The sequence below is a fragment of the Phalacrocorax aristotelis genome, chromosome 7 (assembly GCF_949628215.1).
Source record: "Phalacrocorax aristotelis chromosome 7, bGulAri2.1, whole genome shotgun sequence".
Lineage (NCBI taxonomy): Eukaryota > Metazoa > Chordata > Aves > Suliformes > Phalacrocoracidae > Phalacrocorax > Phalacrocorax aristotelis.
This window is the reverse complement of record NC_134282.1, coordinates 33,152,952-33,165,952: the sequence shown is the minus strand read 5'-3', so window position 1 is coordinate 33,165,952 and position 13,001 is coordinate 33,152,952. Positions and strand designations below refer to the sequence as shown.

At 40.5% G+C, this 13,001-nt stretch overlaps 1 protein-coding gene across 1 annotated transcript in view; it reads left to right on the top strand.

Annotated features, from left to right (window-relative positions):
• NPTN (neuroplastin) overlaps positions 1 to 13,001 on the top strand; it is a 59,231-nt gene that overhangs the window by 29,324 nt on the left and 16,906 nt on the right. The window contains exons 2-3 of the mRNA XM_075099820.1: positions 2,081 to 2,249; positions 6,651 to 6,745. Coding sequence (XP_074955921.1) covers positions 2,081 to 2,249; positions 6,651 to 6,745 — 264 coding nt within the window. The remainder of the gene's footprint in view (positions 1 to 2,080; positions 2,250 to 6,650; positions 6,746 to 13,001) is intronic.

The following is a 13,001-nucleotide window of genomic DNA, read 5'->3' as shown; positions in this document are numbered from 1 at the left end:
CTAGCATTTGTGCAATGGTTTCTGACAGCAGCATGTATGCTTTCCGTTTCCAGGATTGCTGCAGACTGATCACCGCTTTAGGTTGCGTCTCAGCACAGCACAGACAGCATCAGCATCTGTTGTAGCATTGCAGTCTGTTACAGCAGCCTGAAGCCTATCCTGCCACCATCGTCCTTCTAAAAGCAAAACACTGCATTTATTTTGCAGGCTACAGACTTGAAGACACTGCTTTCATCATCAAAGAAAAACATTTAAAACAAAACCCAGCTTGATCAGTGAATTCTACCAATAGCTTATTTCTCTAGATAAATGTTCTGACTCTGTATTACTATTTCAAACACATTGTTAAAAATATTTCCAGAGCTCTGGTAGTATTCTTCTGAGAATGCACGCAAGCTTTTTATGGGTGATGGAAAAGCATACAGGACAGTCCTGTAATGGTATGGCTTTAACAGAACAATTTTGTGCCCTGTAGGACCCAGACAGATCCTTGCGTGGTTAAAATTCCCAGCATGGGAACAATGAGGCAGGAACTCAATTGAAAATATGTGATAATAGTAAAGTGTCTAAGAGAAATGTCAAAACCCTCCATTACTAGAGTGCCTGCCAGTTTTTCTGCAATTAAACGATAGTCCTAGTTTTAAATAGCTGTGAAAAGAAGCCAGCCTCCTAAAGAAAGGTGGAAAGGATAGAGAGGAGTCGAATGGCTTTGTCAGATTTATAGGAAGATATTTTTTCCCCTGCCTCTCTAGGCAATAATCTAAGCACAGATAGGTGAATATTTTATGTGATGAAAAAATGCAACATTTCTGACAGCACTGGTATTTTCCACTTCCCCTCATTCTATTTCATAATTTGTTTTCCAAGTGCTTTTCAGATGAATATCCAAAAGACTGCATGGGTATGACTTAACTTGTATTCCAATTATGTTACCAAAAAGCATAACAGAATTTACAGGATTAAAAATCCTTTGACTTGGAAAAGTCAGAGATGCCCATTGCTGACCGATGCCCTTCCCCTCCTGTACTTTGCTGCCGACCAGAATGCAGAGGAGGCAGGCCTTGTATTCAGAGATGTTGGCACTGCAAGAGCATAGCTGGTGAAGAAAGCAGCTGGCAATAGCCACTTCTTTGGAATTCATTTCACCTTTTAAAGTGAGGAAATGCATCAAAGACAGGACATAGGTAGCATTTACATAGTAAAGACTGCTACAGCAGTAGCCTTTAGTTTAAGCTGAAACTATAGCCTATACTAAATCTAGATATTTTTGGAAGACTAATAGCAGTTCTTAAATTTCTTCTAAGGTCTGTCATCCTGTGTTCAAGTTTTTTTTTTTTTTTCAGAATACTTGAAACCAGCTGTGAGCTGTCAATAGAAAGGTCTTTTTTCCAAGTCTGGGAAGAAATTTGTCTCTGACTAGTCTAAAAATTAATCAGACATATTTGTTAAAGAGTAATAACCTTCTGCACCATCTTAAGAACATGTGGTTATGAAAAGTGGCCTCATGCTAATCTTATCACGTCTGAAAGGCTTTCCCCTAAAAAATGGGAATTTGGTGTTATCAGGTAAGACTGTAATGTGAAACAGCCTGGGTTCAGTTCCTAATGCAGCCAGCAAAGCCTGGAACTCTTGTACATTTATGCAATGAGGCTCACACACACACACCCCCAACCCCACCCCAAATGTTTATGTCTAAGGTTACTTTAGAAACGAAATAGTTCCCAACTCTAATCTTAACATGCTGTGTATTCTTACTTTTCATTGTTAAGCATTAAGAGCTGTTTTCAGCCATTCTTCATCAGACCTGTGCCTTATTCATACCGGGTGCTTGCTCAAATTTCAGATATCAGGAAAGTTGTGCTATTTGAAATATCTTGTGTGCACAGGATATTTTACTTAGGTAGACATTAGTTGTCTTGCAGGAGGGAAGTCCAGAAATGTTATTCAGGAGACTGTCTAACTTTGAGGGCTTTCCTTGTGTGGTCTTTTTTCCCTTCCCATCTCCCTTTTTGAATTTTAGACTAGTGTGGCATGATTGCCAGTGAAGATTTGTTGCTATTTCATGGGTCCTTTGTTTCAGAGCCCAGGATCAATGCCAGCGAGGATGTAGTCATTCATCTGTATGGTCCAGCCGTCACATTGCAGTGTAACCTCACCACAAGTCCCAGCCCCCTTTCTGCCAGTTACTGGGTGAAGAATGGAGAGGAGATCCCTGGCACTAGAAAATCTTCAAATGCTACAGAATACAAGTAAGTCCTTTGGAATAATCTTCATGTTACACTGGAGAACAACAGACCTGGTAGACCTACAGCCTTGGGATAGGTGATGGGATGTTGGGGGCTCCAAGGTCCCTGGCTCAGCTTGACAGTGGTCACACAATTTAATTGATCTGCATTAGATGCTCCACAAAAAGTATGTCTGTGTATAGCATTAGAAGAACAATTCTGGAAATACTGTTGGCTACAGCTGTCCCAACTAGCTCGTGTAAACATAATGTCAACAAAAACATACTACAAGCTTCTCTTTTCAATCTAAACTCATTTAGCTCTTCTTTAGAGTATATATGATGTGTGGACATAGGCACAGACACACAATGTAGTTTTCCTCAGAGTATGTTGTGCACTCTCTGTCTTGCTTGTGTATACACAAAGATGGATCTGCAGCTGTGCATTTTTATCATGCAGGGAAGCACAGCCCATAAATCATTGCTGAAATCAGATGGTTTAGTCATTTTCTGGCCTTGGGAGATGAAAGACAGCATTGTCTGAGTTGTTACTGATGAGCTGTCAGACCATTGCTATGAAGTGATACCGAATCTTGATTAAACCAGTACAGCTGTATCACTTGTGCTTCTTATTTGTCAGTACACCCACATTTTCAGCATTAATCTGTTCCATGTGCCCATGCTCTGACTTTGTTTCTACCTTCCATCTAAGGGTGTGAAGGAGAACAGAATGTGTACGGCCACCTCTTTTGTTTCACTGTAGTATGCATTGTGCAGAAATCCTTTGAGGGTTTGTGTTCCTGAAATAGGGCTTTCTTGCCATGGAGTTGATGAGAGCATATGAAACTTGCTCAGCGGTGCCATCAGAGATGTTTTGTATGTGTAATTTTCTTGCTTTTGTGTTTTTTTTCTTCCTCCTTCTATTTTCTTCTCTTCATGCCAGCATGGATAGCAAATACAACTTCTTGTTCAGTGTTCAGCTAAGATGAAGATCACTTAAGGAATGTCTTAACCACTGGTGGTAACTTACTCTTTGGAGACATCAGGCCACTTCTGACCCTCTTACTCAGCTGATATGTCAGAAAGAGGTAGTTATGTCTGGGCAAGGACCACTATATTATAGAGCATCTGATTTACTGTGCCTTGTCTCTGCACTAAAGCAAGGAAACACTCCTATACTCTCAACTGGCTTTTTTTGGTCTCTAGCAGAGTACTGTGGGCTCTTTACCACACTAATGTTGTTTACTAGGACAGGATTAAGAAATATTCAAGGTTTTAATTACCTTAGCAAAGCATCCTTTCATCTGCAGGGTTATGGAAATTGTGTTTGATTTTGGTAAAGATGTGTTCAAGTTTTAACTTTTGCTTTCCGCTTTTGCTCACTCTACATTATGTGTTCAGTTTTGCAGTTAAAAAAATAGTCTCATTTAGTTCCATAACTATATCCTCTTATTTCCTCAGTACAATGTTTAATACTGGGTCTGAGTTTTAAAGGCTCTGCTTTCTTATCAAGCAATTAACTTGATGAGTGGTCTTGTCCAAAAGCATCAGCATGAGTGGTAGAAAAGGGATGCTGCATGAAGATTACTAAGAATCGCACATTATTATTCAGGAAGCTGAGTATCAATGCTGACTTCTTTATCATCTGTTCCAAGTTAGGGTGGATTTTTCCTTTCAAATTCCTCAGTAAAGGAAGAATTGAACTTGTTTTCAGTTTTAATGTCCTGGAGAAGGAAGAAGTAAGGTGGGCAGACTGTAAGGCAGTCACTTTGTTCCCAGTGAATGAGGGGTTGGTAGAGCATGCTGCAATCACAGGACAGCTTGAGAATTTGGGAAAATTTGCATTTGCAATGTAGACCTCAAATTCCTGTTCATTTATAAGAAGCTTTGTTGTATATTGTGGTTTCAGGCTTTCTGGGGCATTTCTTCAGTGCATGTGGTCACACTGCACTTGATCTGTTTGTTAACTTCTGGCTTGATTTGGTTACTTACTTTTTTTGTAGATCCAGCAATGCCAAATTCATGCAAGCAATGTCAACACAGCTGTAGTGTAAAAGAGGTTATTTAATGTTAACATTTTTTTACACAGTTGAATAGTCTTCTGTATTCTACTTACTTTCCTTAAAAAAAATAAAAAAATATTTCAGGTTCATGGTGTTTCAGTCATTAAGATGTGTTGTTTTGCTATGAAATGCAGTTAGTTCACTGAAGGTCAGTGTTTACCATTCAGAAAGCTTCAGAATTTGTAAGTTAAACTACATACCTTAAAAATCCTGCTTCATCCAACATCAGAAATCAAACACATCTTTCCTAATTCTGTAGCTGCTCTTATCAGAAGGCAGCTGTAGTCAGAAAGCTCAGAGGTAAGTGTAGCTTTTTAGTTCACCATTTTAATTAAAAATGGGCAAGAATTATTTGTAGTGTATTCCTTTACAAGCAGAAAGTGCATGGAGGTGGTCCTAGCCATCCTGTGCTTTCATTCTGGGGGCCTGTCCCCTAGTCTACATTCATACATAGCTTGGAGGAGAAAAGTAGTGATTTCTTTCCAAATTCCTCATCAGTTAATTCAGAGTTGAGTAACAGGTTACTGAGCTAAATTGAAGAAAATGTGGTTTTGGGTGGTTTTGCATCTGCTGAAAAGTCTACACGTCTACAGGGACGAAAAGCTGGCCTCTTCCTAGAACCACAGGACTGAGGGAAGCTGTTGGCTTAGACAAACTTGTTTCAGGTGCTTTTGTCTATGAAACTTAGCATCTGTGTCAGCTTACACTTGCTTTAATGATTTATGGTAATAATATTCCAGTAGAGGCTGCCACAGTTTCATGGTTTAAAAAGAAGCTTATGTAGAACTGAAAGAAAACAATGTATTACTTCCCCCCTCTCTGCTGTAAAGCATCGACTATAGTGGATAAAAAGCAGCAGTCAGAGTGTGATTATTTAACTATGAAAGGTCCTAATTGCCATTACAGAAAGCCAGGCATTTTCTGCCTTCCCTCCCTATTGCAGAGCCTTAGGATAGCTTAGTAATGGAAATAGTTGGGTGGAGTTGCCCAGTTGCAGCTAGGCGAGGACTGCACCTTTGCCAGGAGAGTCAGCAGGCACTGATGTTCAGGGGTGCACTTCCAAAGGATACTTTTACCTGCCTACAGTTGAAATGCAGCGATTGCTTTGTTGTTTGACACTAAATGATCGTTCTTTCTGTCATTAGGATAATCTTTAATTTTAACACTGAAAAGTGGGTATATTATAATTTATCTGAAAGATGTAGTAACTAGCTTAAAACTCTCATTGGCAACTCTGGAAAGTGCGTGCAATAAACACAGCGAAGACTTGAGTCAAAGTATTGCGTTAAACTGAGCAGCTTCTTCCACATGCCTAAGCAGCTTCCATGTGTAATTACAGTGCTCTTCTGTGGGGTTTCTGTTCATCTGCATGTTATTTACTTAATGTGTGTTAAAAAAATAAATAATAAAAAATGAAAGCGAAGAAGCCTCTCAGTAGAGGGATGGATGTGGAGAACTCTACCTTATTCTGTGCTGTGTGGAGATATAAATTCTGCATCACATCATTGTATTCTTCTCTAGTCTTAGATGTCCTTTGTAGGTAAATATCTGAAGAGCATGTGTAGAGCGTTTAAGTCATTTGTATCCAAAAGCTTTTTGAAGGACAGCAGAAGCTGGTGGACTTGAAGTTAGCACTATCTCAAGTGTAAATTCATCTTGATTTTTTTTGTTTCTTTTTGTTTTGCATTTGTTGCTTGCATCTGTTTTTCCTTCTACTAGTTGTAATTGCATTAGTCTTTCCTAATTTTAAGTGGCAGCAGATTCCTGTGTGGTGTCTTCCTTCATGAGCTGACCAGCTTTTGCAGTTTTTCTACATCCAGTCTTAATCAGAGAAAGCTATTAACAGACCAGTCTCATATCTGTTATGGAAGCAAAGAAAATAGCTTATGAGATGACAGTGTCAGCCTTGATTGTGTTTGTAGTCTGGTGCTTTCTAATTGGCCATGTGTGATTTTTTTTTTTTTTCAATGCAAATAGTACGTACTAATCGTGTTTTTCCCTCAATGGGAGGTGATATCTGCCTAAAAGGCTAGTGATTCAAGGATGACTTGCATCAAACTAACTGTAGTACATAAATAAGAGGTGTTGGGCTCCCTTTTGTTTGCTTTTTCACTAAATGCAGCTTCTCCAGCTAAATTGGTACTGACATTCCAGACTAGAGCTCACCCTTTTTCTAGGGAAACAACATCCTTTATTTCCAGTAGGTACATCTGCACAACATACCTTGAAATAAGAAGTAATGCCTGTGAAATTCAGTTAAAGGATTGAAGTATGGGGGGTGGGGAATAAATTCCTAGCCTGCTCATTTTTGGTTGCTAATACAAGTACTTAACATGGCTTATGGTTTCTCTCCCTGTCTGCAGGATTTTGAAGCCCAGAGCAGAAGAGTCAGGGGAATACTTGTGCGTGTTTGTGTTTTCAAACTCTCCTATAGCCAACGCCACTATAGAAGTGAGAGGTACTCTTTTGCTTTGTTTTTGTTTTGTTTCCTCTCCCTGAAAGTGAAGTGCTTTCGCTGCCTCTGCCATCTTGCTCAGTGTCCATACAAGAGAGCTAACTCAAGAGGCCTTTCCTCGTGATATGGAGCCTGCATCCAATCCTTGGTTATAATTTCAAGGGAAAGTCTTGCATACAGTCGTAGGGGAAAGATCTTCCACAGGAGTGTGACCATTGCATTTGTGGCCGACAAAGGGGATACTAAAAAGCCTTCTAGCACACACTGCTGCACTCCTTTGGTAACACGAGCGCATGCCTGTCCAGCAGGAGAAATATGTCTGTATTCATACAAAGACAGCTGTTGTTTCTTCCCTGTTTCACAGTAAATGAGGCCATCTGAATGTATTCAATGTACTTGTCTGTTCTGAATAGGAAAATTGTAAGAACCAGCATCTCATGTGTGGCAGCTTGGAACTGTGTTTGTCTGCAGAGACTCTTTCAGTTGCTGGGAAAGCCTGGGTTCTGGTGAGGACAGATGCCCTGTACCAGATTGGTGTTTTCTTCTGTGCACCTTTTTTTTCCTGTCTTGTGCACGTTAGTAGTCTTCTGACGTCTTTAGGACCCTAAAATTGTGGAATGAAACTGGAAAATGTGAAAGGTTTGCACTGAGTTTTACTGTAGTTGTTGAACCAACTACAGTAGATATACAATGTAGAGGTAACATGGAGATGATGGTGTTTTATAGAGCGTTAAACTGCTGCCACGATACAGTTGTCTGTTCGTTGAATAACTGGAAATTACTGGCCCACTGCACTGCAGCAGCCGTGGCTTGCCCCTTACATGCTGCAGTAAGATGGAACTGATGCATTATGGTAGCTTCGTTAGTCAAAGGCAGATGACTTCATGCAAAAATGTGTTTAAAGTCTTGCAACCAGCTTATGCGCATCTGGGATTATACTGATGCTTGTTTTATGAAGGTGTACTCTAAACTTGTTTGAAATCTAAGTTAGCGTTACTTACCATCTTCCTTGCACCCCCGGCTTAAATGTAGAGCTTCCTCTGCTGCTGTTTGAAAATAGCAAATGGGAAGGAGGATGCTTCACACTATTTCTTAGCATCCCTGCACCAGTGACGCAGCCTATCCTGATCTATGTTGTGATCATTGCTGTTTAAATTAGGTACCACAGATCTGTAGCAAAAGACAACCTTTTTCCTGGGAATTTCTGGTGCCTCACTGCACGGTCAGGTCCCTGAATCTGAAGTGAGGAAGTGGAAGTAATTCAGCAGTCTGTGTGGAAATGATAAATGCACAGCATTATTCTGAATGCCATCTTTCCTCTCCAGGGAACAGTGGCTTTTGAACCATACAAACTGCTTCATGGAGAAGAGAAATACTGCCATATAAATAAGCATTTTGACTGATATTGTACCAAGAAAAGCTTGCCGATTTCCTGTGTCAATTTTAAAAGTGTTGTTTTTTCCAGTGATCTTACATAAAACAACATGTCAAAATATATCCGGTGTTTAACCAAATCTGGTGCAGGAGTGAGCTATCTCTGCAAGGAAAAAGGAAATCTAAAATATGTGCAAATGCTCCACAAGTTTCTGTTGGCCCAGCTAAGGCATATACGGCATGTGAACACATGAGAAATGGACTGTTATTGATGAAAAAATCTCATTGCACCTCTAAAAATGATTATTGCCCTGTTAAAGCAATTTGAATTCAAACTTATGTTGTACTTCTAGTGAGCTTGTCTTCTGGGTGTTCAAGGCTACATAGGTGTAGGGGTGTTTTTTCTTTCTTTTGCACAGGTTTTGTTTGGCTTTCTTATTCTGCTCTTATGTTCTAATTGCTAAATCTTCTAATATTATGATCTTAAGTTCTTTCTGTCTTCTCTAGGCTGCTTTGGGTGACAAACCACTCCTAGAGGCAGGAAATTTAACTTTGGTAATTAATTAAGACCTTTTTCAGCTATGTATAATCTCTCAAAAGACCTTTTAGGAGCGTTTGGCTTAGGGTTCTGCTGTCTAGTGCCAGGCGGGGACACCAAGAGAACTTGGCAGAGCTGTTTATAGGGATGGAGGATTTAACACTGTAGAAAGAAAAGCCAATATATCTGATTGAAGTACTGGCACAAAAGGCAGAGGAAGAGTAATAACTAATCCTATTAAGAACTTTTCATGTGTAGTTTATATATAAATACAAATGAGTAGTCATCGGTTAAAAGTTAACAATCTGCAGCACCACTCTTGGGAGGTATTACACCTGCAGCTTGCTCAGCAGTTGCAGTTCCAGGCCTCAGTAACCCTATTCTCCAGCTCCTCCTTGCAGCATCACAAGAGTGGCTGACGGGCCTTGAATTTCTCCGTGGCAGAGAGAAGTACCAGGGGTTGTCTGGAGTGGGAGGTAGCTCGTCAAAGACCCTGCAGTCTTCTGCAAAGCAAATTGGAAATTGGAACGCATGTATACTTTTAAACTGATGCTTTCGTATCTAACTCCTGCTACTTGCAAACTTATGTAGTAATAAATTGGGACTGCATTTAAAGCACAACTTAAAGAACTATGCAGTCTCCTTGCAATCCTAGTGCTGGTCATAAATTCATTCTGATCAGAGTGTGCTTGTTTAAATTAGTGCTCCTGAAAGAGCCATACAGCTAAACTTGCATGGTAGTGCATATTTTTTCTTGGATGTAAATGTCCTTGAATAATATCCGTGCTAGTTGCAAAGAATACACAGGCTTTTTATTACTTTGCAAAGGAAGGGATTCTCTGCGATTCCTGCAGTTGGATGTAAATATTCTCCATGTTCTGCCAAAACAGTTCTAGTTCTCAAAGCAAACAGATTTTTGATACTACATTGTGTGTGGAGATGTTACCTAGTTGTTAATCAAGGCATATGTGTTGTATCAGTGATGCATGAATCTCATTTGACCATGCAGGTGCCGTAATTTAATGCTTACCTGCTTGTGTGGCCTGTACAGTATTTGTGGTTAAGCAATTGTACACAAATTTAATTGCTTAATTGGTAATTGTAATCATATTGCAAATTTTAACTGCTGATGCTTATAGAAAAGATTATTCTGAATACAGAAGTGCTTGTGGACCAAAATAGTGACTTTCTGACAGCTTGCGAACAACTTCAACAAATGCCTTGCAGCAGATGTAATCCAGGATATACCAGTGCCATTTGCCTTTTATGTAATGTTGCCTATTTTCTTCCTGAATCTCTACATGTGCTATGTAAGAAGATAAAAATGCAGAAACATGAGCATCACTGTTAGAATTGCTAGGTGTGCTTGCATATTTAAAGTAGATTTTCTTGGTAAAAAAAATTAGGAGGGAAGCACAAGCATTACAGCAATTGAAAATACTGAGGTTTGACATCAGTGTCTCAGACTTCCCAGGAATGGCATAAGTCTGGCTTCCCTTATACAGTCGGCTTTTGGATGAAGTGTCTGGTCAAGACTTTGAGTACTCTTGCGCAAATTCTCAGAGCTGCTGGGGACATTGCTTGAGTGTAGCTCTAAGTCTGAAACAACAGGCTGAGCAAATGCTGATGTTAGGAAGGTTCTGCCTTGAAATAGGGATCTTTTCCCACCATTTGCTTTTGCAGGGAGGTCGGCTGGCTGAGAGTGCTGCAGGTAACCCGGCTGCAATGTATGATGTGGTTATTTTCAGCAGGAGCAGCGATGATGATCCTGCCGAGGCACTATCCAAGATGGATTGTGCTATCTACTCCCCATCTGGAAGTAGGCTTTTTTAATTGCTTCATGCCAAACGGTGGTAATACCTGCAGTGTTTTTTGGTGTGTTGTGACGCTAGAGCTCTGAAAACTTGAAGATTAGAAGAAAGAAAAACCCAAACCACAAGCCTGAAGACTTCTGCCTCTGCAATCTTCCAAGATCTTGGTAAGAGCAGAAAGAAGGAGGAGGAAACAAGTTTGTCTTTCTGGTTTCTGATACTCCAAACCATTGTCTGGTACAGAGCAGCAGCAGTGGGAACCAGACAGGGAAGAACAGTCTTCCAGTCCCCTCTGGCTCACCAGAAGCAGCGCAAGCGTCAAGAAAGATACTGATGTCTGTAGCATGACTGATGGAGGGCTTCTGTTCTCTCTGCCTTGTCTTCCCATCAAAGGCTCCCTTCTTTCCATGCACATGGACAGGTAGAGCATTATAATGCCTCTTCCTGTAAGGCCTTTCTGCCATTATCTCATCAAGGGGATTCTTCTGGCTTTCCTCCTCATCCCTCGCCCATTTTGTACCTTTCTCTTCTATCGTCCCCAGTTGCTGTTAATTTCCTGATAGCAGGCACTCAGACCAGTCCTGTTCGCTGCTTGAGAGAGACATAAAACTTAACCACTTTTGAAAAATGCTTGTTACGCCCCCTAACTTCAGCTGAGGCTCTCAGTTGAAGCAATACCAGCACTCAGAATGCTACTCTTCCGCTTTCACTCTGGCTCCAGCCCCAGCAGCACACTGGAAAATGAGTGGTTATTGCAATAGCCTTGGAAGATCTTGGTTTCTTGACTCCTGACTGTCTTAAGAAACCTCTGCTGCAGTTTCCAACACTGTACCAGAAATTAAGTAATCGGGCATTCTCTTAGCACGACTGCTTCTTAGGGTGATCCTGAGCGTTACACAGAAAATGTGAGTCACGTCTTCCCTTCTTGCAGTACCTTTGGTGTCTTAGCCCTCTGCCCAGACTATAAGGTAGACATGGATTAGAATTACAACGCAGAATAATAAATCTTCCAGATCCCTTTTACTAGGTCACCCATAAGACACTATAATTTTTACATGCAAGAATATTTTTAGGTCCTTTTGCCCTTGCTTTAATTTTGTCTGTTAATGGGAAAACTTGAAGGGGTTTTGTTAACTGGGACACAGCTTAGAGGTGTTATGCCATGTTAGTTCTTCTCTCCTTTTTAGTAATACTAGCAAAATATGTTGAAAATACCTGGAAATAAAGGGCAGAATACCTCCTATATATCAAGAAATGACATTGCATGCCCCCTAACAAGAAAAAAGTCCCCTCTTTTCAGGGCTATATTAAAAACATACAATTTAGAAAGTTGTCGTACAGTGTATTCTGTGCCTGTTGGGTGCTTGAAGTATGGAGGTCTGACATTTACTCTGGCACAAACCCCCTTTCTGTTGTGATTCGGTTTAAAACTATCAAAAGAATGATGCTTATCAGAAGTTCACTCTTTGGTCAAGAATGGCTAAACCTGTATTTATTTTGAGATTTTTTTTTTGGTAGCAATTAATTTAAACTAACCCTGCTTCTTTTTGCTCTTCCATATGCAGTTTCAAACAAATGTTCAGTATTCAGTTTTCCAGTTTCACAACGTAAGAATAAAATACTTGCTTTCTTTTATCAGAGGCACTGTCTTGGTTTCAGTGATGTAGGAGCTGACGTAGCATGTTGTGCCCACGTCTGCACAGCCAACTGTGTCTGAACAGAGATGTGGATTCTGCTGCTTAAAAGCCAAAGTGAAATCTAAATCCTTTCTGAACAAACCCTGCTTTTCATCTGTGCTTTATCTGTTACTGGCACTGGAGCAGAATGGTGTAAGACAAATCTTGACCTGAAAAGCTTCACAGCAAAACATTGCTCTGTTGCTAAATCTGTGACTGAGGTCAGTTGCAGCGATCTCTTAATTCTCGTTTGTACAGCAGAACACAATTAGCCAAACAGTTCGGTAGAATAAGTGCTGGATTCATGTGTCAGCCATAGCTTGAAACTGGCTAGCATCATGCCCTGAAATGTTAATATTCCATGTAGTGCTCCCCTCAGACTGCATACAAAAATAGTCTCTGTGCTTGCAGAGCTGGAAATGGCTGCTGCATAACTGCCCGAGCAAGGAAAGAGCAGAATGTCACTTATGCTCTCGTTGGGATAACCTGGTGAAGATGTCCTCTTCTTAAAGAAATAAAACTATCTCTTGGCCGTAGAACACTAGGTCACACTGCAGTAGGAGTTAAGGTGTCCTAGAAAGCTTTCCCTCTTTCTTTTTCTCTATCAGCAACCTTACAGCAAAAGTGGGCCAGCTGCAGGGTGCTGACTGACTGTACCCTTTTCCCCTGCAAGGTTCTGCTTTGACTTGCTGTCTCCTGGTAGATGGCAGTGAAAAATGAAGTGCTGACAGGTGGAGACTGTGTGGGGCTTCAACTTTAAGCTGATGAATCCTATTTCTTATTTTCCTAATGGGGGTAACTTGCAATCACTTCTGACAGCCCATCAGCACCAGTTTTGGGACTGTTGCCTTGCTGCTTTA